The 27,896-nt window shown below is 38.1% G+C and overlaps 1 protein-coding gene across 1 annotated transcript in view; it reads left to right on the top strand.

Annotated features, from left to right (window-relative positions):
• Positions 1-27,896, top strand: part of LOC121944114 (CUB and sushi domain-containing protein 1-like) — a 453,543-nt gene that overhangs the window by 391,109 nt on the left and 34,538 nt on the right. Inside the window, exons 47-59 of the mRNA XM_042487796.1 lie at positions 1,814-1,894; positions 5,336-5,449; positions 7,039-7,155; positions 8,179-8,250; positions 9,344-9,490; positions 13,532-13,720; positions 13,839-14,024; positions 15,218-15,415; positions 16,912-17,085; positions 21,231-21,404; positions 21,714-21,887; positions 23,690-23,878; positions 25,725-25,901. Coding sequence (XP_042343730.1) covers positions 1,814-1,894; positions 5,336-5,449; positions 7,039-7,155; positions 8,179-8,250; positions 9,344-9,490; positions 13,532-13,720; positions 13,839-14,024; positions 15,218-15,415; positions 16,912-17,085; positions 21,231-21,404; positions 21,714-21,887; positions 23,690-23,878; positions 25,725-25,901 — 1,992 coding nt within the window. The remainder of the gene's footprint in view (positions 1-1,813; positions 1,895-5,335; positions 5,450-7,038; positions 7,156-8,178; positions 8,251-9,343; positions 9,491-13,531; positions 13,721-13,838; positions 14,025-15,217; positions 15,416-16,911; positions 17,086-21,230; positions 21,405-21,713; positions 21,888-23,689; positions 23,879-25,724; positions 25,902-27,896) is intronic.

Genomic DNA, 27,896 nt, shown 5'->3' with positions numbered 1-27,896 from the left:
TTTTTGAGGGAAACATACAAACTCTGTCTTTGGTTAAAAGCTGAGGATATTATTTACTATAAATGCTACCAGAATCTATCAGATTCTGAAAATCAAAATATGTTTCTGTTCATGGAACCAGTGAGTCAGTCTTTAAAAAGATCACCCAGATAAGAAAACATTTTTTTCACCTAGCTACTGTAGCAAAGCAGATTTCTCCCATAATATGAAGGTTGAGAAATAAAACAGTGTGGTTTAAATTGAATAATTGATGATTGTTTACTTATGTTTGTTGTTTAAGTCACTGAAACTATTTCTTGAAGCTGGAATTCACCTCTAAAGTTGTTGTGAAGTTCTAGAGGAGTTTGACACTGTGTGCTTTTCAACTGAATCATGTAATATTTCTTTGAACCAACAAGACCATCCTGAGTCCAGAATAACATTTTTATTATTGTTGTATTCTCAGTTACCTGTTCTCCAGGTACATATATACTATCTTTTCTTCTACATTTCAGATGGGCATGAGTGCATGTGAATTATGTTGCCCAGAGACCAGAAACATGCTAGATTGTAGAATGTACTATTCCTAAATAATATCACCACATAAATGTACAATTAAGGCAAGGTCACGATCTAGATTAGGCATTCGAAAGACATGAACCTGCATACTATATGTAACATTTAAAGCTCTAGTTCTGGTTGAGTGAACAGCGACAAACCTTTACAGTGCATAGCAGCAGGGACATTGTGAGGCACAAAGTATCCTCATGTCAAAGTCATATCCCCTGTAATGCCATGATACAAGCATGGCTGCCCCTGAAGAACTGACTGGATAATTTAAGTAAAAAAGATTATATCCCCAGTCCTATTCTCCACATGGATGCTCTTTGCGAAAGATGCAAAAGCACAGGTTGTTTTTTTCTGGCTCACTGTCGGAAATGGTAGAGGTTGTGAAGGAGGGAAGATTTGCTGTCAGCTGGAGTTTAAGAGGACTCATGTCATCCATTCACCCAATCCACAGGCAGCAATCCCTTCCAATGGACCAATCAAAAGGCCACCAGTTGTTTCTAATGTCCCTTACACACTCACACACATACACACACACTGTGAGGGGATGAGAGGTAGATTTGACACATCAAAATAAACTGACCCAGAGTCATAACAGTGATGTCAATAAATTCATTTGCAGCCACAGAATGAAGAACAGTGAAGCAACATCTATGTTTTCTTATTTCTTTGGCTCATGTACATGGATTTAACTGTCAAACATTATGAAAGAAACATGGATTTGTATGCCTCCAAAAAAGCCGTGGCCAGAGGTGTTGTGTTTTCAGGTTGTCCATCTGTCCATCTGTCCGTCCCTGAAGATGATATCTCAGGAATGTCTTAAGGGAATTTCACATTAGGCACAAAAGTCCAAGTGGACTCAAGAACGGACTATTTAGATGTGTAATGGTCAAGAAAAAAAAAAAATTAATTAGCTAATTATGACAGAATTTCACACAAATGTGTAATAGAATAAAATTCTGAAGTCCTGACATTTTATATCCAAAAGGTCAAAAATCATTTGATGTCATAATGCTATGTAATGACTCTTTCCTGGCCATTACTCAGTCATAACTTGGGGAACATCTGGTCAGACACTGAATTAGTGACAGTAGTCTTGGGTACCTATTGTTAAAAAATCCTTTTCAAAGTAATCACTACACATATTAGTCATCCATCATAAGTAAGAAAATATGTCAATGCTGTAGATGTCTTTGTATGTATTAAAAAAATTTTTAAAAAAATTAAAATGTAAAATGTCTTCAAACTTTTTTGCCTTTCTCTCCAGCCTACCGTCTGAAGAAGTGCCCTGCTCCCCCTGTCGTGGATAATGCAGAGGTGATCTATGAAGACGAAGACTTCCAGATAGGTAATAATCCTGATTAATCACACAGACCCTTTCATACAGTAAAACAACAAGAGATCCCAGGTGAATGAAATTGCCACTGCACCGATTTACTCTGTTGAAAATAGAGAAGCTGAAGATTTTCCCCAAAACACTGAAAATATTAAGCAATAACCATAAAGAAATAAGCCACAAAACATTTTTACTGATAACGAGACAGCTGAACCCGCATCAAATGTGGTAAATTTAGCACATTTTTTGATCACATTGTTTTGTACATTCTTTAAAATTAAATTTTTCTACGGTATTCTAATGACAGGACTGACAAACTACCTGATCAGTCTTTTAGGAGGTCATTATTCTCCTGATTGTTAATTACTCCACTCATGGGCCACATTACCATGTACATGCATAATCTAAATATAGCAGACTAACATTAGTCTGTCACTGTTAATTATGTTTTGCTTTATTAGTGAAGCTGACCCACTTGCTTCAAGTGAAATCCATTTTGTGTAACACTGTGTGTGCATGTGTTTCTGTGACACACAGAAAGAAACAAAAGAGAGATAGAGTCACAAAAGAAAATTATGTTATGGAAAATATTTTACCATTCTCCATTCAAGATCTACTGTATATCAAGTGCAACTTTTTGCACACACAGTGCAGAGAGAAGTTTGGGGTGAAAATATAGGCCTGACCATCAACATTTCTCAATGGTTTTTATAGTAAATGATGTATCTTATTGGCAAGCTAGAGTGCAAAGCAACGTTGCTTTGAGTATTAAATATTTGTTATCAGAAAATAGCACTATTACGTAAACTAACTGTGTACTTAATCACAAAGTTTTGTTCTGCAAAGACATCTGTGAATTTTGTTAAGACAGGCTAAACACATCAAGGCCAGCCTCTCTTTGATTTATGTATGATATAGAAATATCACACCAAATATGGGCTCCAAAGCTTTTTACAAACATTCATTTTCAGACGAATAATTGCTTGTCAAGCTCTCCATTTTCCCTCAGCTCTGTTTTGTTTGATTTGCTCAAAGCATCTTACTCTTAGGTTTGGTGACCTTTCAGATCAACGGGAGCTGTAATTTTTTGGGGGGGAGGGGCAGACATTTCATAAAACCCCAGCAAGATCAATTTACTCTGCCAGTGCTATGCAGAGTCCATGTAGCTGCTGGCAAAGTATACAACAATTTCTCTTCACACGTTTTGAAATGTCAACTTTTTGTGAATTCAGCAAAGTTACTTGATTTTTGAATGATAGGTTGATTTAGGGGGATTGTTTTGTTTTTAACTTTTTGAATGAATAGTTTGGAATATTTGATGTGGGGATTTGTGTACTGAGGTACTTATCTTTAGTCAATGTATTACCTACAGTAGGCATGGCAAGGCAAATTTATTTTTATGACACATTTCATACCCAAAGGCAACCCCAGTAGTGCTTTACAGATTAGTCATGCCAAAGTTCATTTTAGGCCATCTCAAGACATGCCCCAAGGGTAATTTCAACTCAGTTTCAAGTTCAGTCTGATCTATAACGTCCAGTATCACAAATCACAATTAGCGTCAGAACGCTTTACACCATATGACATCCTTCTGTCCTTGGAACCTTAAAGTGGATTAGGAAATCCTTTAACAGGGGAAAAAATGGTAGAAACCTCAGAAAAAGTGTCTGAGCACTGAGGATCCCTCTTCTATCCGCTTCTGGTTTGGAGAACCAAACAGGAGTACCAACAAGAAGGCTAAGCATAATGTACAGCTGTACACAGGGGTTAACAGAAAAACATGTTTTTAGCCATCTAAAAAAAAACCTCTTATATGTAAAAATCAATTTCAGTTTAAGTGGAAGCTATATTGAAAATATTTTCATCGCTTTACCTTACCGTCACACAGCCCCTCTCCATTGTTGAAAGATGTTCTCACTTTCATATTCCAACACATCTCTCTCTTTCGGCCCATTTAGTCTCCCACTACAAGAGTTCTTCTGCATACTTCTCTCTCATAAAGATATCCCTTTGTCTCCACAGTGAACAGCATTTTGTCATCGCTCTCAAAATCAGTCTTTTTTTTTTCTTTTATCCGTTGTCCCTTCCACAAAAGTCTGACCAAGAGTAGCAATACCAAAGTTCTAAGGTTGGGAAAATGTTGTGCCGAAGGACAGGGCCTTTCTGACTGCAAGGTAAAGAGGTGAAAATATTCTCAATAGAGTGTCCACTTAGACTGATACTAATTTTTTTCAGGTGGCTTTTTTCTGGCTATAAGATGTTTTGCAGCTCACCTCCATTCAGAGCAGTACAGCGCTCAGCTTCTGTGTTGGCACTCCTGTCTGCATCTCCAAACTGGGGGAATGCCAACCGCCATACACTGAATGAAAAACACTGACTGTGGATAAGTACCTCATACAACCCCATTTAAAAAAATCTGAACTATCCTGACATGTTTCAAAGTGCATTGATCAAATTTGAGGATCATTTAAGTCTTCATTAGCCCTCATATTAATATTCAAAAATTGTCATTGAACAACAAAGACAATTACAACAGTGATCCAGAGTGCTATTGTATTACACCAGAGTGTTATAATATAATAACTGCCACTTGCACTATACAACAGCAGCACCAGGCTTGAACATGCTCACAGCAAGACCTAAGTCATTCTATGTGACAGAGTAAAGGCCAAAGGGATCTAGTTTGGGATAATCATACAAAGAAATCTCACAAACCCCCAAAACATTGGAGTTCATGTACTGTATATTTTACATTCACAAAACCTGCCAGAATGGGGTACCTCAGAGACATCTCTACCTTTGTTGTTGGTCAGTCTAATAGCCAATTATACAATCTGTGAAAACAAGCTCAAGGAGAGGCTGAATGTTCTTGTTTGTTCTGTTCAACAATTTTGAAGTCCATGCCCCATGCTGTGAGCTTGCTCACTGTATGCCTCCTGGGCAAAGTTTGAAGCGAGCATTACATCTCTCTGACAGGTGGTAGATCTCCACCCCTTTTAAGATGTTAAGCCTGTCAAACTTTGCCTCTCAAAGTGGAGCAACAACATGTTAACCATTTTGAAGCTCTCTACTTGCAAAATAAACACCTTAAAAGCCAGGCCTTTATAAAACTCTCATACAACACTGAGATAGTTATTTATTGCCGTAATTGTTCCTCCTGTCTGTACTAAGAAGAGCCACTCATTGCACAAATACAATGTAACAGATGAGACAAAGTCTTTGTTTCATGCAACAGTGTAACCCAAGCAAAGAATACTTAAAGATATTCCCCCAAAAAAGCGGTCATTTCGTTACAAAATATCTTGGGTATGTGAGCATTAAGATAGACTTGAAAATCTGAATCTAACTTTGAATATGATTTGAGGGATTTTTATTCATACAGTCATCTCGACTCTGCAGGACACTTGGTAATTGTATAATCTGTGAAGACTTAACTTAATTTTCCTTTGTTAGGAGATATTGTGAAGTACCGCTGTTTACCTGGATACACACTCGTCGGAAAGGCAGAGCTGATGTGTAAACTCAATTCCCATTTGCTCTTTGAATCCCCACCCCCAACGTGTCAAGGTAAGGAATTCCAGCTCCTGAGTTTTGTACATGATATAATGTATACTGTATGTGCATGTCTATGTGAAAATCATATGATGATGCTGTATCTAAAAGGGTTCAAATATGCAATCAACTGAAAATATGAATACAAACTAACTTTCAAAATTATAATTTACAAATCCTTGCCCCCTAGCACATGCTGGAGCATTTCTCTGATGTAAGCGTTTATATTTTCCACAGCATAGCTTCTTTAAAGGAATATATCAATTGCTAACACTGTATTACATTGAATTCATGAGGAAAACTTTATTTTTCTTGCATGCTTTCACAGTGAACATTTTTTTGATAAATTTAAGTCACAGGCAACCATGTTTAACAACAGCAAAACTATATCAGCACACCAGTTTGCAAACTCTGTCACAACTCATACAGTATAATCTAAGTTTCATTTATCCAGTCATATGCTGCTTAACGATAATGATAATATTTTGCCTACTATCACTCCTACTACCCACAGGCAAAACAAATATTTCCAGAGTAAAGATGAAATCTGCACTAGAAGAGGTATTTATTTTTGACTGGTCATAACAGGAGAAGCACAGGCTTAACAGTGAGCCAGCAAGCACAGTACCAGGACCCTGGAATTAGCTCCGCTAAACGGACTGCAGTAATGTTCAATGATATCAATAAACCTGTGCTTTTGTTGCTATGATATACCAAAATGCTTAGAGAAAGGTCTGTTAGGCAACCTCAAACACCCTTTTTGCACTGACAGTTTTTCATTGTCCAGCAGTGCTAGTGTTGTGTGTTGAAGTGAAAAAAAAGATAAAAAACTACAAACATGTCATTGCCCTATATAATTCAAAATTTGTTGAGTATGTTTATTGAGTGGTGCAGCAGTTCATTGTGGCCTACATAACTTTTGACTTTAAGACTACAGACGTCAGGAAAAAAGCACTTTATGTTTTCAGATAGCAGCATTAACACATCAAGACTGGGAAGTGCTGGTAGCAGCTCCTGCTATTTCTACAAGACAACTCAATACTGATTTGAATTTCTCTTTTGAAAAAATCCTTTTTTTGTACTGAAGTGATGCTCAGCCTTCACCATCATGTGGGGTGAAGAGAGTGTCCTCTCCATTATAAAGCAGAAGAAAAAAAAAAGCCAGCACTCTTATCAGAGGACATGCAACCAAAGTGCTCCCCCATCCAAGAGTTCAGCTACTTTTATGTGAAATTCTGTAACTTTAACAGTCATCTCACAGAAAGATGGGGGAGGCTTCCAATATCTTGCTTGTGCTCAAAGCTCATAAATGGGCAACTTTTAAAGGCAGAGAAGATGGGCATGTGGCCTTCAGATTCAACAAATTGTCATAGCTCCAGCATGACTTCTACACATGCTAGCAAGTCATATAAGACATACATTTTCAAAAGTAATCTTTTTTACCCTTGAGTGGAGAAAGGATACAGATAATGAGAGTGGAAAGGTAAACAAAAAGGGAGGAATGGATGGAAAGAGAGTTTCTAGAAGCTAGAAATTTACAAAAGAAAACCCTTAAAAAGTTTTGATCAATCTGACTTGCTTTTTTTCTATTATTAACCCTCCAGCCCAGTGCCCAGCCAATGAGGAGCGGTCGTCATCATCAGGAGTGATACTAAGCCCTGGGTTTCCAAGCAACTACCCCAACAGCCAGACGTGTTCCTGGCTGCTACATATGGTTCCAGGTACAGTGTGTGTTGAAGGGCGATGATGTGATCAGTATTTGTCTGGACCAGGGGTCCGCAACCTTTACAATCAACGGAGCCAATTTTGACCAAAGATAATTTGAAACAACCTGCCTGGAGCCGCAAAACATATTTAGTAACACAGCCTATTAAGTATGATATAGCCTAATAACAATATTAATTGGTCTAAATGAGTATTCATGAATATGTTTTACTACATGCTAGCTCCTCTGCAATGGTCTTATTATTATTTGGTACTTTACATTTGCCGTGTTGGCGGTGAAAGCAAACTAATCTCTTCACGCACTATTAAATTCTCTTTTTTTCTTAGAGACTTATCCCTTTTAGAATTGGGAATCCATAGCCAGCCTAGCTAGGGAGACTCAAGACTGCTATTGAGGTTTGGGAAAATTTTGGGGAAAAGGTGCCATGCTGTAGACATATGATGCACATTTTAGTTGACAAAATGTTTTTTAAATATTGAATTCGGTGCATAGACGACACATTTTTACATTTGAAGAATGCAAGAATTTCTTTAGACCTACAACAATTAGAATTGAAAAATGAAATGTTCAAAAAATAACAGCTATTCATTTTCATGGGATTTTTTTTGTCAAAGCCACAGGGAGCCACTGAAGAGGAGCTTAAAAGCAGCTTGTGGCTTCAGAGCTGCAGGTTGCCTACCTCTGGTCTAGATTGTTGTTTGTGTGTGTAGGGTTATGTGTGAGGGAGGAAATATTCATCTGGATGTGCATTTTTATTTGTGTGTGTGAGTTTGTGTCTTGTACAGTGTGAGACTGTATGTGCAATGTATGGAAATGGTGGTAATATAAAGTACAGATTGTGTCAAAGTGATGCTTGCAAGGCTGTGTGCACATTATGTAGTTGCTGCTGCTCTTTGGGCATAAATATCAATATATATGTTTTTGCTTGCTTTACTGCCTTTGTATGTGTGGTATACATTACATTGCGTATTGCAGCTTTTTGGATGTGCTGTTTAATAATTCCGTCTTTTTTTCCCAGGTTACACCATCAATATCTATGTAGAGATGTTCCACAGCGAAAAACAGTTTGATGAACTGGAGATTTTTGATGGTATGCACATTTTTTTTCTTTGTTTTTGCTACACTTATATACCTAGATACACACATACACACACACTCACACACAGCTTTAATTCATGTTTGTTTATGAAAAGTAGCACAACAGTTAATAAGATGCACAGCACTTAATTCTCATTTGTGGTATTGGGAATTTTCCCCGCAGGAGTTCCAACTAGGTAGTGTAACAATTAATTTAAAATTGTGCAGATCAGACTAAGTGTGTGTGTGTGTGTGTGTGTGTGTGTGTGTGTGTGTGTGTGTAATCAAATGCTTTTCTTCTTTGACTTTTAATATGTATATACATTGTATATGTGTATGTTTTTGCCAGGATGAGAATATCAGTTCTTAAAATCACAAGTGCCAGCTCACAGTGCTCACAGCTTAGTTTTGAAAACGGCAAACATCACAACAACCCATCAAAACACAAATAAAATCTTGCTAGCTTTTGAAATATATGATCTGTATTGGAATCCACAAGCACGAACGAGCATATATACTTCTAATACGAGTATCCCGCTCAGCTCTGTCTGTTTGTATTTATCTTCTCTGGTCCTAAACAGACTTTGGTTGGCTTTGATGTTGCTGACAGCAATGGCATCATTGTGGAGTAGACGGCTGTGACTAGAGTTATTTCTGAACCTACTTCGGGCTCCATCCACTGCTTGATTCAAATAACAGACATTAGCGCAGGTGAAGGGTTGTGTGCTATAAACCTGAGATGGAGCTAAAACATATGCTTCAATCAGAATCATGTACAACTCGTAGTTTGGAGGTACTTAGCAATTTAATGAAGCTGTCACCTTCATGTGCTGCATGTCTCAGAAACAATAAAAGACATTCTGACTGCAGCATATTGTTCATCTCCACCTTGGGTTAGGCTAATATTCATCAGGGAGGTTTGTAAGAGCATTGGAATTTGCAGAAGTGCTGTCCCCCAACTCACACTTAGAACACTATACAAATGACATATTGTGTCACATTCATATATCTATATATGTATATATATATATATATAAACACAGTGTATATGTATACATCTACTGTTCACACATCACTTTTGAAGTGTCATTCATTTGTTTCTTTAGGATCCTCAGGACAGAGCCCTTTGCTCGTTGCTCTGAGTGGTAACCACTCATCTCAGCTCAACTTCACATCTAAAACCAATCAGCTCTACCTACGATGGTCCACTGACCATGCAACCAACAAGAGAGGATTCAAGATTCGATACTCAGGTACATACGGTGTCTTTTATCTTCTATCCTTTTTTTGTTTATTACTCTGTTGACAATTAACAGGTTATGTTATCATTGATATCGGCAGAATAAACACCATTTATCTCCTTATCTGTTGAAATATATATGTCTGTTTACTTGTCCAATTCTTTCTCTGTTCTAAGTTTTAACTCACTCAGAACCCGTAGTTTTTACTCAAAATGCACTCATAAATCATTGGCCAAAAAATTGTTTTTTCTGTCCACACTTGTGGAATCTAAATGTAGAAACCACCTAATAGAAAAAAATACAACAAATGGTCTTTGTTGAATTATTTTAACAAAAAACACAAGTTTATTTATTATTCATGAATGGTTAACTCAATAATATTAATGAATAGAGTGATTCCTTAAAAGACATTGCATATATATTTTGCACCAGATTTGTCATCAAGACTCAAAATGTCTGAAATATTTTCTGAAATAGTGTGTCGAAAACCTTTCTTAGATGAATATTCTGTGAACATAATCAATTGTATATATTATAAGCTGATCATCAAAATAAAATCTGGGGGTGCCCAGTGACTAAGTGGATAAAGCAGGCGCCCCTTGAATGAAGGCAGTGTCCTTGCCGCAGCGGCCTTGGCTTCGACTCGCCCTTTGCTGCATGTCGTCCCCACTCTCTTTCCCCCTTTCACACTATCAATCTGTCCTATCTAATAAAGGCTAAAATGCCAAAAAAGAATCTTTAAAAAAATCATAAAAATAAAGTCTGAACAGTTCCATGCTTAAACAGTATTTTCCCATTTAAACAGTTTCCTTTTCAATTTCCGGTGACAATCAGATCCACTGTCAATTCTAATGAATTCTAATGGAGCTATAAGTCTGTCATATAATATTTTGACATGTGAAAAAGGTGGCATGGCTTTACTGCAGTCCACTCTAGATGGTGTGAAACAGTGTGATTGGCTTATAGAAATTTAAACAAATAAGTTTGTGCATATGAGTGGAGCCAGATGACAGAAATCATAGATTTAGACATCCTAAGAAAGTTATGTGCATTGGAATGGACGGAGGATCTGAACGGGTTAAAATGAAAATAAATGTGTATTACTTGCGCTCAGGCAAACAAGGAGATGAGTTACTCACCATGTCAAGAAATCTGTCAACTGTCTCCTGTGCTTTATCTCTGCTTTCACACACACCCTGCTGTGTTGAAAAATCTTCAGCTAATGTTGGCTGAAGTGATTTGTCTGTAATAGCATGAAAAACCAACCCCAACTCTTCCTTATAATGAAAATGAATTGATGCAGCAACGGTGTAGATACCTGAGCCATGATCATTTAGAAGACACTCCTAATTGGAGATGTTCTTTTTAATGCATTGGGCTAATTAAGAGCGAAAGAGAATTAGGAAATCCACTTTGTTAATTTGACAATTGTTTCAGATTGAGTGTATTATCTCTTTCTATCTGCAGGTTCTTGCCAACACTATGGTGTTCTGATCATTAGCTTTGTTCAGTTTGGGTTGTGAGGTTTTTCAGCCGCCCCTTAATCAAAGGTTTTAAACTTGTGAGTAATCTGTTAAAGACGACCACCAATTTCTCTTATAGAAAATACAATTTACAGTGACACTGATCCCGTTTGGACTTGTGAGGAGTGAGTCACAAGGTCATTCTCCTGGCTCTCTGTTCTGAAAAAAAAAGTGATGTATTTTAGTCTGTGGGTTATATCAGCACAATGGCCCGAAGTAATAGTATTGTCTTTTCCCCATGGTGTTGTATTGCCCTGACAACCATGGCTATATAGAGAACAAAAATTTATAGCTGAGACTTTTCACTTACCATACACTATTAATGCCCAGGTGGGCCGTATTTATAAGCACACCCTTCATATTATACACCTTGTACTGGATATGCATGTTTATCAGTGGAATATAACATGGACCTCTACTTTGAAGGGCTATTTCAGGTTTAAGACTCTTTTTAGGGTAATTGTAACAATTAAGTTTTTAGGGTTTTGGAGGGGAAAATACATCATGTCTGTATTGTTCATGTTATTCTTTACAATGTCAATGCTTGCTTTCGAAATGACCTTGGAGGCATTGTTCTTAATTGTATCATGTTTTTATATCCACTGACCTTTCTAAAAGCTGTAACAGTTTTATTGCTTTTGCGTATGCTTCAGGGTAAATCACTTTGAAATTTCACTACTCTCTTTCTATCTCTCTTGCACTATCTACTGCATCATTTTGTGTTTTTTTGGGTCTGTTTTGTTTTCTTTTTTGTTGCTTGAATGTGCGTGTGGACTTTGGTCAAGCTGTGAATAATTCTAGGAGTCAACATGTTTTAAGTGGGCAATGGAACTGTAGCTGTATCAATAATACAATAAACAAACCGAGTCAGCTCTCCAAGATAATGTGTACTACCTAGCAAGAGATTGTGTAATATTAAGTTGCTGTGAGATGCAAATTCACTACTTCTAATCTATCTTTGAGCCTGACCGGGCAGCCTCCCTTCCTCTGGGCAGCTGCCTCTGACTAACACAGGCACACCCTGGGTCTGGGTCTGCAGATTCCTTTACAGGAGAGCAGTGTGAGAGTGAGGAGCGCTTTCACTGTGGCTGAATCTGGGGCCTGAAATGTCTGCAGTTGCACAAAAAAATCTCTGTTGACTGAGGGGTCTCCGACTGATTAATCGAATTTTCATCTTTCAGTGGCCAGCCTCAGTAAAAGCACCATAATACACTATACTGCAATGTAGTGTTTGTCATTCTTTGCCTCAACATTGTCCATTATCCTGCAGCTGACGGACAAATACTCAACTAACTCTCACTGCATTTCCAGTAAAGTGCATGCACTGAACATGTGCTTTCACACACACCAATAGATATATCCATGATGTACCTATTGTTTGGTGGTAATTTCTCTTCTCTCTTGAACATATCACCACTGGGATTAATAAAGTACTGTTCTGCATTTCCTTATTGTAACACAGATAAATATAGGTATGATGTGCCCTATGTTTTTTTCAAAGGTAATTTTTTAAAGATTTTTCTTAATGTAGGAATTGAAATTTCAATCTTTTCTGCAGACAGGGGAAGTAATTTCAACCCTCTGCAGTTTCAATAAAATTGTCAGTGCAATTCAGGATTAAACAACAGCTGTTCCTCTGATATGGAAGCCTTCAGATACAAATCTTATCCAAGATGAGTTCATGTCCCTTTATTAGAATTATAAACATTCAGTAGTAAGTAACTTAGGGACTGGGCCTTCATCCCCTAACTGAATATTTCTGCGACTACAGAATGATCATAGTCGAGAGAAGTGTTATGATAAGATATAAAATTAGTGGTGCAGATAGAACAGATAGATTTTAGAGCAGATAGAGTGAGCAAAAGGGAGGCTGTATGTCTCACTGGGGAGAGAAAGACATAAGATGCTTCTTGGAAAGAAAGGTTTATAGATGAAAATGAAAATTAAAGCGACCCTGTTGTCCTGATTTGAGTGGGAGAGTCATTTCACCAGTGTGAAGCCAAAAGGGAGAAGAGCCAAGACCAGGTGGAGCACTGACCACATTGGACAGGGAGGGGAGAGCCAAGTGGTCCATTGTGGCATGTTGTGCCGCATGTTTAGATTGTTAACAATGCTCTCGCAGTTCTGCTTTTATATTCATTTTCAGGAACTTACTTGGAAAGGCTTCAGAATGAGTGCTTTGTTTACTACAAGTTTTTGAGTATTCTGTTTGTGTTGGTAGCATGTTCACTGGCTTTTGAATTGCTATCTGTCCCCTAACTCACTGAAACTGACACTAGCTATGATGCCAGAAGGATTGTATAGCTGATATTTGATATTTTTTCCAAAATGTCTGGTAATCAGAGGATTAGGGCTATATTGTTTTCATACACACCTTTTTTCATAATTCAATATATATATATATGGTACTGACCTTTAGTGTCTCTCCAGCTGCTTATTTTCAGTACAGAAAATGAATGAAGTTTCCTGTGAAGTTAGAGCACAAAGAAATACTTCTCATTAAATATTCTTTGTCTCTCTGTCTCTCCAGCTGCCTACTGTAGCATTAATGACCCTCCAGTGAATGGTGGGGTGGTCAACCGAACAAAACTCCGTCCAGGTAGCAGACTTCAGTTCTATTGTAACCGTGGTTACCGTCTGATCGGCTCAAGTAATGCCACCTGCAGGCTTCACCCCAATGGGCTTTTCCAGTGGGATACACCACCACCTTTTTGTCAAGGTAATATTTTAACACATTCCTCACCATATAAAGTGACAATAATAAAAAGATGACAAGCATAACAAACTTGCAGTTCGAGATGGTTTTCCCCACATCACTTCTCTATGTGATTCGGCAGCTGTCTCGTGTGGCATCCCTCAGTCGCCGGGCAATGGCAGCTTTCATGCTAACCAGTACACCGTTGGTAGTCAGGTCACTTACCACTGTAACCATGGTTTCCACCTTGACCCTGGTGTTCAAATGGCAGCAACGTGTTTGGAGGACGGCAGCTGGAGTAATGCTGCCTCAGCCCCCAGATGTCTACGTAAGTATTTTTTTAACTATGATTTAAGGGCAGTCAAGAGTATGCATTAACAAAAAGAAAACTTTACTCAAGGTTTAGCTGTTTCCTTAGCTTTTCACCACATCTTGCACTGTTCCTCAGTTGACAGAGTGGAGTTTCCTCAGTTGTCATGGTTGTGATGCTGTCTCCATGACTTGACAGCTGAGGAAGACTATGAGATGCAGTTGATGCAGCTGAAAGAAAAAAAAACTGTTACTTAAAATCCATTTGCTTGCTTTCTGAAAACTAATGTTCCTGTGGTCAAGAGTGAAATTTCACATTTTATTCAGAAAATGTATGTCAGCATTTCAATTCTTGAAGCATCAGCTAGATATAATTGTAGGTTTTCATCATCTGTCATTTTAAATGACATATTATAGAGGTTCATTTAGTGTTGTATGTAAACTGAAACAGCCCATTTTCATTCCCAGGGTTTACAATACAGCTGCTTGGTCAGCATCCTCCAGCATCTGATTCAAAACATAAGGCACCCTTACGTGTTTGAATGAGACGCACCAGTTTTCAACTGACTCCACTGTAAACCCATTTGCTGCAATGATATATGTTTGTAGTATCATAAGCGAGAAAGTCAACATACAGAGGTGGTCAGGGTGGTAGATGCATCAAACAAACATAGAACTTTCACACAGGAGACCACCCTTTGACTTCTTTTAACTACATCACGTATATAATGTAATCAGTCATATGTCTAAAGTGACATACTCAATAACTTAATCACTAACTGAAGTTACATAACAAACGTATTGTAACTTATTTTAACCCAAACCATGTTTTAAAAAAAAAAATAAATAAATAAATATTATTATTTTTTTAATCTAACCAAATTCTTTTGTTGCCAAACCTGAAGTAGTTTTGAAGACAAAACCTATATTTCAGATGCACACAGAAGTTTATTTTTGAAAGACACTATGCATGTAGCAAGCGGAATCTAACATACTGCCACTGAGCATCCAACACTGATGCTTGAAGGGTACCTAGACCGTTGCAGTTTGACATGTAAGGCCACTGACCAAGCTGCCATATTTCACGCATTGGGAGTGAAAACATATTGACTGAAACCATATGGCAGTAAATAACTCATGTATAGGGACACAAATGAAGCTTGCAAACTTTGACTTAATTTAATGATAATTAGACTGCATTTTATTTTACAGCGATCCACTGCCCCAGCACTGAGGGCACCTTGTCAGATCACATGACCTCCCGCCTGCTCTCTGGTAGATTGGGAGAGTTTGGTTCTATGGTGATGCTGGAATGCTCAACGGGATACTATTTGGGTGTGGGGCATCGGACTCTTCGCTGCCTTGCCAACGGAACCTGGGAGGGGTCAGATGACATAGCTGCATGCAAGAGTAAGTATTAATACAAACATGAACACATCGTGAATATCATGTGCAAAAGAAATCTCCACTGCTAGTGTCAAACTGCCTGATCTCCTCCCCTATGAACAAGATAATAAAACTTCACCATGATATTATATTTTGTGTGCTTCTTCATCTCCCCCAGCACCCTGGATAACACATAACTTTATTTATGAGTCTATACAGGCTAAGAGCCCAGTATTTTATTGTGAGAGATTTTAAACTGAGTTGATAAACACATATTCACATATATAAAATGCTACACACTCCTTTGTACTCTAACGCTGTGATGTTAGTTACTGACAAATTGCATGGATGTGGGAGAAATGGTATATAAACCAAGGGATAAAAAAGAAACCTCACACACATACACGCACCTGCATGAGCAGGGAACACATGCACTCAAAAACACTATCAGAAGAATAAAACTGCATTGCAGTTGCTGCCACAGCCTGTCATGCAGGAGTTATCAAAACAGCACACCCACCCTGGTACAAGCAGTTAAGGAAACGTCAGAGAATGTTATTTCTCTGTGTGCCAAGAAAGCATGAGCTTTTCAGTTAGTTTAAGTGGAAGCATGACAGTGTGTAATACTGGCCACTACGGGTCTAGTAGGTTTGATAGCAGTAAAGGGGACAGCTTGAGAGGGAGTCACTTTCTGTGTGAGTGCTTGTGTTTATGCATTCCTACTACTACCTCTTTTTTAAATGAGTTACCAAGGGTGTCTTTACTGCTGCACATTGTTATGGGACGGTGCTAACTTTTTGAAACAGAATGCAGCCTGTGTTTCCTAAATGTGGGGTATATGTGAGCAATAGCGAAAGATTGTTTTTTCTAATAGTGTTACTAGGCAATGCGTCTTTGCTGTGTTTTACATGAAGGGAAGTTGTAAGAGAGCACTGAGACTTTGAAAACTTTCCAATAGGCTACAGAGTTTCTAACCATTGCATAATATATGGCACGCCAACAAAAAAGTGAAATGGGTACACTTGAAAAGTTTAACAAACGATTAAAAATTAAGAGCTATCTTACATTAAACCAGTGGTTTTATTTTCCACATTTTCAATTTACTTCTTCATTTTTTTTATGATCCAGTATTTGGGTTGACCTACCTAACACTGCAGCAGCTCCAGGGGATTTGGTATTATAACAGAAGTGTCTATTCTTCAGTTTGGCCAGTGGCTTGAAAACAGTGTCTCTTAGGATATTAAGGAAAAAAAGGATCTTTAATCTTCTGACCTTAATCTAATTCAGCTAGGTATTCTATTGAAAAACTCAATTTACAGTGTTTAAATTCAGGATGACTTATAGTGCCATTTTACTGACAGTAACATTATGAAGACTTGGCAACGTCATCCACTTAATACACAGATTTTTAAAAACATGAAATACAACAGAGCCAGTTGTCCCATGGTGTTGTGTTATAAATACATTTCCTGTGTCTTTCTGCAACAACATGATCTTTTCATCTTTATTTTATTATTTAGTCATCTCCTGTGGAGAACTTCCTTCTCCACCATTCGGGACCAAACTGGGGACGTTGACCACATTTGGAGCAACTGCAATCTTTATGTGTAACCATGGTTACACGCTGGTGGGGTCACATGTCAGAGAGTGCGGTGCCAACGGGCTGTGGAGTGGTTCAGAGACAAGATGTCTAGGTAAGGTCCAATAAATGTGAAAGAATGCACATTAGGGTGGGGAATCTCAACATACCTCACAGTTAGATTTTATTACAATTTGAGAAGAGAATTGAGATTATAAAACAATTACCAATGCTTCTCGATGAATCGAACCATTTTATTTCCATAAGTGATTCATTGTTCTCACTGTGTGATTAGTTGCTGCTTTAAAAACATAGCACACTGTTTTTGTTATCATCCATAATAAATTAACAGATGAATTTACTTGCAGACGGTGCAGCGCTTGTCTAGTTCCCTTTTCGCTTCAACTTCATAAAAGCCATGATGCTTCCATACCCTAGCTTTAAAACCAGGGTCTGCCTGTTGGATTGGATTGTATCCATCTGATCTTGCTCATGCTAACCCATTGTAGGATATTTATACCAGCATAGTGTCCACTGTTTGCATTCTGTAATGTGTCACCAGCAATAGTGTGCAATTCACGTATTGTTGAAGTATAAATGGTCTGCAACCTTTTTTTATTTTTTTAAAAGTTAACTGCATTAATGAATGAATTGATTAATTTTTTGGTAACTTATTGTCTCCTGCCTGTATGATAACAACAAAACAAGGGGGCGGCGGAGTGCTCAGCTGTGTTTTCATTAACTCTATGAGAGCAGCATCTCTCTCCTTTAGCTCCAGGGAAAGCCAAGATGCTAGGCGGGCCGTGCGCAGGGTTCTTGAGGTCAACCAGATTGAGCATGAAGTTCTTTTGTTCACCACAGAGCTGGTCTAAGTTGGCCGTCTCTACAGTGTGTTGGTCAGCTGGTCTTGTTTGTTTACGTTACTGCTTACAGCTGCTCCACTCAGTTAACGTAAGTCTCTAGGTGATGACGTAGAAAGTATTCACAATATAGTTCAAATCATTTTGCAAATGTTTTTATTTAAACATTAAATTAAAGCATGCTTGCAACATCTGCCTTTTTTGAGGGTGAATTACTCAAGCAGTGCTAGTAAACTCTACTGTGTCTGCTCTGTAGACTGTTTGGACTGTGCAGGTGCTAAACTGTCCTCGCTGTTGAATTCTGTCTCTATAGTTCTGTCAACATCATGTTATTGAGTAACATTTGGATAATCAATTATTGACATTTGTGAATCGATCCAGAATTATCCACATTCAAATGGCATTGCATCTAAAAATTAATTATCTTCCCCACCCCTTATGTACATTGTTTTATAACAATCTGATCAGTAATTAAAGTAAATTCAATAGAAAGAATCGTTAAAAACAAAAAAGAAAGGGCATTTTTATTGGGAGTGAATTGTAGTCAGTTAAAGGTTTGACTCATACAAGCCTTGGGATTCTTGAAAATTTATCAGCATTTCTGCATAAAATCCAACATGTGTGCTCAGTCAGACTAGTTGTATTTTGAATCCTATATAATACAGCACCCAGGGCCAAGACAGAGTCAGGCCAAAACGTTATCTGAAGAAAAATGCATATACTGTATTGAGAATCATACTACTTGGCTGTCGTAAGCATTGGTATCACTGTACCTTGCACAACTTGTGTTAAAAGGGCCACGCTGTGCGCAGGATTCATGTCAGTCTTTTTGTAAAGACTTAATTTCTAACGGAAATGTGGGAACGTATAAATTATAATTATAAGCTTCATTATTACATGGGATTGGTACGGGTGTCTAGGTAAGGTCCATGGAAATAAGACCGGTACAAAGTAAGATAAACTATGCACATGCCTCAGTAACTCAAATGATCTACTACTCAGACATTTTATTACTTAATACATTAAGGGCTTGATTTAGATCTTCAGTAAGCACTGACCAGAGATGATTAATCCTGGTTTTACATACACCCTCTACCCCAGTGATTCAGCTCTCAAGTTACATGCCTGAATAAGAAGCCTCATGCAGGTTGCACTTTTTATGTGATGAATGTATAAATCAAGGCATGCCAAACTTCACATTATTATTCAATGTTAACATGGATGGGCAAAATCAGTCTAAAAGTAGCTATAAGAAGAGTTTAAATTTGAGGTCACTAAATCACAATTTAAACTGTGCTTAACTACAATTTTGAAGTATTTCTTGAATACAGTGGTCCCTCGTTTATCGGGGGAGTTACGTTCTAAAAATAACCCGCAATAGGCGAAATCCGCGAAGTAGTCAGCTTTATTTTTTACAATAATACAATAATACAATTTACAATTTTTTTAATTATAGATGTTTTAAATCTGTAAAACCCGTCACTACACACTTTATACACTTTTCTAGGACAGGCATTATCATCATAACACATCAACACAAACACAAAGTTCAAACCTTCTTAGAAAAATAAGTCCAGTATTATAGAATAAAACCAAAGATCAAAACCTGTTTTCAGGCCCAAATATTTGTTTGAGAAATAAAAATATAAACGTTTTCCTATAAATACTTATGATGGCTTTTAGAACTAACGAATTTAATTTTAAAGTTCAACCTACGAGGTTGGACACATAAGAAATTATTAATAGTGACTCACGAGTATTTCACATTTCCTTCGACCGTGCCTAGCAATCGAAGATTTATGTAAATTTGGCAAGCTGAACGCATTCTGTACTGTACAGGAGACAGGGCACGGGAGATTGATTGACAATGGTTTACAGTCCCTTAGCCAATCAGGATGCAGAACACAATGCGCTGTAAAAAAAAAAAAAAAAAAAAAAAGTATGCAAAATTGCACTAAAAAAAATCTGCAAAACTGCGAGGCCATGAAAGGTGAACCGCGTTATAGCGAGGGACCACTTCCATTCCATTTTCTGCTTCTTTATACATACTTCACTACATCTCAAAGGTAAATATGATACTTTTTACTGTTATCTTTATTCAATTTTTTATATATTATTTATTTAAACTACTAGTTAATTTGTATTTTGCACTAATAATCTAAATTTGCAAATACATCGTGCAAATACAATATGTTACTTTGTGCTGACAGTCATTCTTAACGTATGTTTTAAATGTGGACCCCAGGAAGATTAGCTGATTCCAACAAATACACAAAAACAGGTGATAAACACATTAATGCATCAATAAGTACAATAATTCAGTAATATAATTTTATATGTTATTCTGAATGGGGCCAAGTTGCATAATGAATACTTTTACTTTTGGTACTTTAAGTACATTATGAAGCTCATTTTTTATGTTATTAGCGCCACAATCCTCTTGCGGAATGTGTTCATAATTCATTGAAAAAATGTATCTATTTACAGTAAGGTTTGGAAAGGCTACAATTTACATTGTATAACTTGCATAATTTTTATTTCTTGTGTATTTAGGAGGCACAAATTTTAGGAAAAAAAGAAGAAGAAATCGAACTTTGCTTCAGTAGAACCCTAAAATATTGCTGCTATAAACAGTTTTGTATTCATGATAAAAAAAACTTTTATATCTGGCGAATTCCTAGTGGATTTATAATATCAGATATTGGGGATAATGATTTTGAGTAGATGGTGTTAAAAAAGTGGTAGAAATACCTGCATTACATCAACAGTATTCTTACATGAGTTTTGCAAACTAATCAGTGTCCTAGATGTTTGTTTTCACAGCATGAATAATAATCTAAGAAAGCCTATTATCTGTAAAGAATTTGAGGAAAAAAAAACTGTATTTAATGCCAAATACATAAAAATGACTGGGCATCAGATATAGACATGATTGATAGATAGATATAGACAGATATAGACGTGATTGGTCTCTCAGCAGTTAAAATGGTATTGAATGCAATTTAATAATTCTCCTCTCAAGATGCAATACTGCAATTTGGGTACTCAAGTTTGTACAAATCATGAAAGGATGCGGTACTTCAGGGCCACTTAAAGAACGCAGAACAATCGTGTTAACATGCTGATTTTAATAGACATGAGTGCAGTCACGGAGCTGAGCTCTCTTTGGATATTGATTTGTAGATGCACTTATGACATCACTCTCCCCGACATGTAGAAGTTTAAGTGTTGAGACAACTCCCATACATTGTTTGGCAGTCTAAATGTTGGGACAGTGAGCTAGACTAAGTGTTTGAAGTTGCAGCTAGCACCAGCACTTATGATTTTAAAGCCAAGTACAGTGAACATTAATGGTTTTCCTTATACTACATTAATCCCTATCATTCTGTCTTCCCTTTAGCTGGTCACTGTGACTCTCCAGATCCAATAGTCAATGGGCACATTAGTGGAGATGGCTCTAGTTACCGTGACACTGTGGTGTACCAGTGCATGTTAGGATATCGTCTAATCGGCACATCAGTCAGGATCTGTCAGCAAGACCATCGGTGGTCTGGAACAACACCCGTCTGTGTCCGTAAGTCTTTCATGATCACCAAAAACATTGTAGTGCATCTGTATTGTATGATGATTCATTGCTCTTTCAGTTAATATGAAAAGCTAAAAATACTTTACTATGAGATAAATCCATTTAACACAGGAGTCTTGAAAGAAATTACATTTTAAGAACATTGTGGGCCTTTCAGTGACTATCTCTGCAGCATCTATATGTTCCAACAAAAAACTGACAATATAAAAAAAAATCAAGTGGGAAAAAACACAATGCAGCATATAATACTTTTTCCACACCTCAAATTTCTCATCCTCCTTCTCTGTACTCCCTCAGCTATCACTTGTGGTCACCCTGGCAACCCAGGCAACGGGCGGACCAATGGCAGCGAGTTCAACCTAAATGATGTTGTCAACTTCACTTGTAACAGAGGTTACATTCTCAGTGGAAACGCTCGTGCTCAGTGCCGACTCAATGGACAATGGAGCAGCCCCCTACCTGTCTGCAAAGGTCACAAACACGAATATGAACACAGTTACAGACTTACAGTATACCCATGCACTTCCCTGTAAATGCTTTACTTGAATCAGCTCCTCATATTAGAGTGCATACGTCACACAATGACCAGTGAATATTTTTATATTGACAACTGCAGTGGACGTTTCCAGTGCCTTCACCTTTGTTTTCACTTTCGAATGATTTGATTTAGATAGCAGTTTTACTGACTTTGCCATTTCCTAAGATCGTCCTTGGCAATTGAAATATCCTCCCAACGAAATGGAATGATGGCCACAGTGGGTTTTCCTCTAAAGTCATGGATGGTCAGCATGTATTCAGTTTTATTTGGCCCGATTTGCTTCTGGCTACAGTATGTCAACTGGAACATTTTTGGCCAAATCTGCTGCCAGCTGACTGTAAAATGAAGAACTGAATGATTTTAGTGTAAACACACACTTACTGTAGCATTGAGCTGTATTCAGCCACAATCAGAGTTGTGTCTCTAAATAGAGTAACAAAATCACACGTGGGCACACACAGCTGGGTACATGTCCAGAGACACGTTCTTCTCCTCTGCTAACCATGCGTGATCGTTAGACTACAAGCCTCCCCAGACCTCTGGTTGTGTTAACAGTTATGATATACTAAAACACGCACACACAGGCATTTTGCACAGCCATGAGAGCAGATCGATTCAGCATAGTGGTTCACATGGGTTTTCCATTGAGGGGATTCGTCCTCGCTTGCTTGCTTTCTCCATCTCCCTCACTTTTTCTGTCTTATCCTTCACTCCCTCTCTCTCCCTCCCAGCAGCAGCTGTCAATTATGAGACTGAAACTTTCTTTGTTCCCACAGGGTGCCAGACACACACACACACACACACATATCCATGTCCCCCATGGACTTGAATTTGAGTGAATGTCAGTCTCCCCTGTGGAAAATAAAACTCCACTCTTATTGGACTGGCATCCACCCAGAGAGCAGAGCAGAGTAGAAGGGACGAGAGGAGAGAGGAGAGAACAAAGAACTCCAGAAAACAGAGCGGGAATATAACAAAAGAGCAGTTTAGAGAAGACCAGAACAGAGCAACAAAGATAATCTGAATTTGTAACACTGTGATCCAGGGTTTAGTACCCTAAAAGAACCCAGCTGTGTCCTGTTTTCTCGTGGCTCTTTGTAAAGTTTCAGCTCAGAGTCATCTGATTTAGTGTTGCTTGAAATCTCTCTCATGTTTACCGTACAGTGCACTATATTTACTGTTTATAGTTTTATCTAAGTCCCCTGTTTGTGCCCCTCTGAGTAATTAATGCACCATATACTTTCCTCAAAAATTCCCACAATAGAATTAAAAAGCAACATAAACAACATATCCACTACTTTCCACCAGCAATACCATAATGCAAATAGTTGAACCTTACATATGCAAAAAATAAGGTCTTGCCAGTGCACGTGTCAGGATGACGCAAAATGATGATTAATGACTCTCCAAATCTTAACTTACTGCTCACTTGAAAGTAAGCTATTAGCTGTCAGTAAACAAGGGAGAAGTGAATAACTGTGACACAGCCGATGTAGATTTAGCTGTTATGGTCATCCAAATAATGGCTTTTCCAAATTAAGGACAATTTTTGAAGTGTCTGACATTTCTCTTCTCTTCTATACAATACTTTAGCATTAACAGTAATGTCTGATTAGTAGTTGATTCAGTACAATCCACCAGTATCTATGTGAGCTGTTTGCATCTAAACAACGTAAAGAAGCATTCCCATAATAGTAATGTAGGTTCTAACAGTGTCTTCTGCTCTCTTCTGCAGTGGTAAACTGCTCTGACCCGGGCCACGTTGAGAATGGTGTGCGCCAGTCTGGCCTTCGTTACCCAGAAGTCTTTAGCTATGGTGTGACTGTGGCAATCCACTGTAAACGGGGCTTCTACCTCCTGGGCTCTGCACTCCTCACATGCCAGCATGACGGACGGTGGGACCGGCCAATCCCTCGCTGCCTAGGTATGAATGGACAAATACAGGCAATGAAAGAATAATTTAAAATGAGAGACACAATGTCGATTTGAGTTTTAGTGAAAGATGAGACAGAACACACAACAGAGTGATGTTCAAAGGCCTGTAATGAAAAGGTTTGTCCTTTTGCGAACAGGTTGCAACTTTTTGGCATTCTGCAAAAAACAATGTCTCCAAACGTTTGTCATGCTGAACACAGGTAGACAAAGGCGGGTGGTTTTCTATTTATTTTTTCTTTATATTTGTCAGGAAAAGCCATTTTGAGGAGTGAAATGGCTTGAAGAGCCACTGGGAGGAAGATGAGGAGCGAATGAGAAACTGAGAGAATAAGAGAGGGTTCAACAGAGAAAATGGGAGGGAAGTAATCATAAAAGGAGGGCAAGAGTATGAAAGAAAGAGGCTTAAAGCTTTGAGCGTGTGTATGTCTGATGTCTGTCTGTGTGTGTGTGTGTGTGTGTGTGTGTGTGTGTGTGTGTGTGTGTGTGTGAGAGAGAGAGAGAGAGAGAGAGAGGGGAGAAAAAAAGGTAAGCATGTGTCTCTTGGGGCAATAGGCATTTTTGTCAGAGAGCTACCATGGCCGATAGAAACATAGAGATTAAACTAGAGAGCAATAGAGAGAAGGAGGCTGGTTCAGAGATGGAGAGAGGAGCACAGAGAGGCGAGCAGGACCGCAGAACGAGGACACAGTAACAGAGAGGCAGAGATGAGGAACCAGACAGAGAGGGAGAAGGGGGCAGACACTAGTGAGACACAGATGTCTGTGCATCGAGCATTACATTCGAGAAACAAGGTCTTATCGGAAAATTGGGGGGAGAGGGGTGATGACTGAGGGGCAAGGAGAGGATGGAGTAATACAATTTGGGGGTAAGGGGAGATATCGGAGGACCAGTCATTTGGCAGAAATAGAAAATCAAGAGCATTTTTTTTTCTGTGTCCTCCAGAAACATGTGCTCTGTAAAATGTCGATTTTTCTCAAATTGAAGAAAAAAAATAGAAGATTTTTTCACTGATGTCCTTTGCTTTGACACTGTGGAATGATTTCTGCCAGTTTTCTACACAGAGGAGAGGGAGAGAAAATCTCTGTGTTAAAACTGAATTTAATTTGAGATGAGTTATTGCTTCAGTTAAACTCAATAAAAATAAGCCTTACAGGCACGACTATATACTGCCCTACAGTGTAAGCAAAGCATAAAAAGCATGCACCTAATGGTTAATGTGCATACCACATAACCAACGTCCTCAGTTTGATGCCAGCTAGGGAATCTCATAGCCCTGACTCCCCCACATTTACTGTCTGTCTCTATCAGATAAATGCAGAAATGCAAAAATAAATAAAAAAATGAAATGGGGTAAGCCAAGGAAACCTACTGTGCAATATTCAAGTTGATTTGATTTGATATTAATTTATTATTAAAAAGATCACAAGTTTTTTCAGACTCAGATATAAAAAGATAAGAAGAAAATACAAGGAAAAAACTTTTTGTTTTGTTTTGTTTTTTTCCCTCATACTTAATGAATATTTATCTGCGATCTGTATATTTTGGACAGTAAATTACAAATTGAATTTTTATCTTTGATGTCGTTCACAGACCCCTCTTTCTTTCCCTATTTCCTGTGTGTATACTTTGACACACACACACACACACACACACACACACACAAAACCACAACAGAAACTTGTGATAATTCTCCTTCCTCCCTTGCTGTCACCCTTTCCCTCTAGCTGTCTCCTGCAATGACCCAGCTACACCACATAATGCAGTAGTATCTGGAATCTATACTTGGACACAGTCTTGACAAACACACACTAACACCCTCTCTCCTGTCTCTGTAGCTATTTCCTGTGGTGACCCGGGTGTACCCCCTAATGCGGTAGTATCTGGAACCCACAGTTGGACATATGCTTCAGTGCTGCAGTACTCCTGTCTCCCTGGAGGGGTGCTGGTTGGCAACTCCACTCGCCACTGTCAGGAGGATGGCACATGGAGTGGAGCGCCACCATACTGCACTGGTAAAAGCACGCTTATAAATAAAGAAGCAGTGGCTTTCAGCTGGTATAATAGCAGAGAAGTCCATTATCTTGTCATGCATTTTGATACAGGCGCATAGTTTTTTTTTATATCTAAAGCAATAATGCAGCAATCACACCCACTGAAATCAACAGCGTCTATATTAAGACTGCCATCAGGGGAATGTGTATCATGAGATTACACGAAATGCTTTTTTGATGAAGTTTGTGCAGCAAACAAATACTCATAACTACTATATCTGCAACCATAAAAACAATTGCCAGAGTAAGCTATACATACAGTAGAACAGGCCAGATAAGTACAATTTAAAAACCACTAAAAAACAACAACAAAATCACACTGCTTAAAATAAAATCTCCCTGACTTCAGTGACAAGAGGAATGAAACCTGTTTAGTTGGTGAGTGTGAAAGAAAATTGGTTCAGCTGTCAGAAAATAGTCTCATCCCATCTGGTGCAACAAAAGTGAGCCATATCACACAGGCAAGTTAGTATGAAGATGTCTTCAGTGTGTTGGTGCTCCTGCATGACATACTGCCTAATGTCACCTGTAGCTTACACTGTGCTATAGCAGGTACTAAGTGAAACTGTCAGGTAAATATGATTGACAGTCAGGGACCCTGTGTGTTTCAGATTTCCATATACATTTCAGCACTTTCTTCTTTGACTGCATGTGTGTTTGACGTTCTATCAGTGGGTGTGAGGTGCTGCATTTAAACGATGGCAGCGGTGATTTTCAAGTAGGCTACTACATACTACAGCTACAAAGTTATAAACCGGATCACCGTGATGTTGCGCTAACAACAACAGTCACTTGCGGGTAGACAACAGGCAATTGATTTCAATTGCGGGGATATGGATTTCAGAAAACTTGATGATTTATGTGATAATTTTAAGCTATAACTTTAACATTTACAAATATAAAGGAATATATACATACAGCATACACTAGCTGATATCTATTTTATTGGTGGGCCTTTTTTAGGTAGCCAAAAACTAACCAGTTGTTGCAGTGTTTGCTCAGAGCCATGTCATTTTAGTTAACTGACGTTTTCTAACCAGAAGTTATTGTAAAAAACATTTTCATGTGGACTATTCTTCACAACGGTATCACAGTAAAATGCCTCTGAGGTTTGCCCATGAGCATGTGTTTTAGGGTGAGATTGTGCTTTCCAATTTATGAATAACATAACATACCAGAGGAAACATTATCTTTTCAAAACGGTTAAGCTGCAACAAGCTGTTTATGCCTTTGATAATAACAACCAAATTTCATTATTACAGAAAACTAGCCACTCTATGACAGTGCTATCCTTCTTTTCACATGGCAGTGTCTTTGCTCTACAATAATAAGATGTATCCCATCTGCATACAACATAGGTAGAAAGCATTTGATCTTTTCTCAACAGCAACGGCACTTTCAATATATCACTACATAGTGGTTCATATGATATCTAGCAAATTAAAGCCCCACAAATGATATTCTGTACTTCACATAAAGTTACCTACATCAGGTTTAAGAAAAGAAAATGTGACTACATACCTTACAAGGACCCACATGGGAAATGAACATTGATCTCCTTTGGGCAAGTTCTGTGGTGTTTGACACATACACTGCCTGCCTCCTTTCACGGACTTCTTTAAACTAGCTCCTTTTTTACTCTTTTCAGCGCATTGGTCAAGAAACTCATTACAAATTGTGATATACACAAATTACTGGGTCATGATTACGTGGTCTATATACAGATTGTGGTGCATCAGTTTTCCTAAGTAAACATACAAACAATCCATTTGAAGGGCTTCTTACATTACATAACAGACAGTTTCAACAGTCAGTAATTAAAAAAAAAAGTAATGCTTGCTACAAGCTGCATTGTATTTTCTTGATGCAAGGTGTACTGTATAAAAGAAGTTACCATTTGACAATCATGCTTGTGTAAGTGATCTTGAAAAACTTGTATGTGCCACTTAATGAATT

The sequence above is a fragment of the Plectropomus leopardus genome, chromosome 1 (assembly GCF_008729295.1).
Source record: "Plectropomus leopardus isolate mb chromosome 1, YSFRI_Pleo_2.0, whole genome shotgun sequence".
Taxonomy (NCBI): domain Eukaryota; kingdom Metazoa; phylum Chordata; class Actinopteri; order Perciformes; family Serranidae; genus Plectropomus; species Plectropomus leopardus.
The sequence above is the reverse complement of the archived record's forward strand: the minus strand, read 5'-3'. Positions and strand labels throughout refer to the sequence as shown.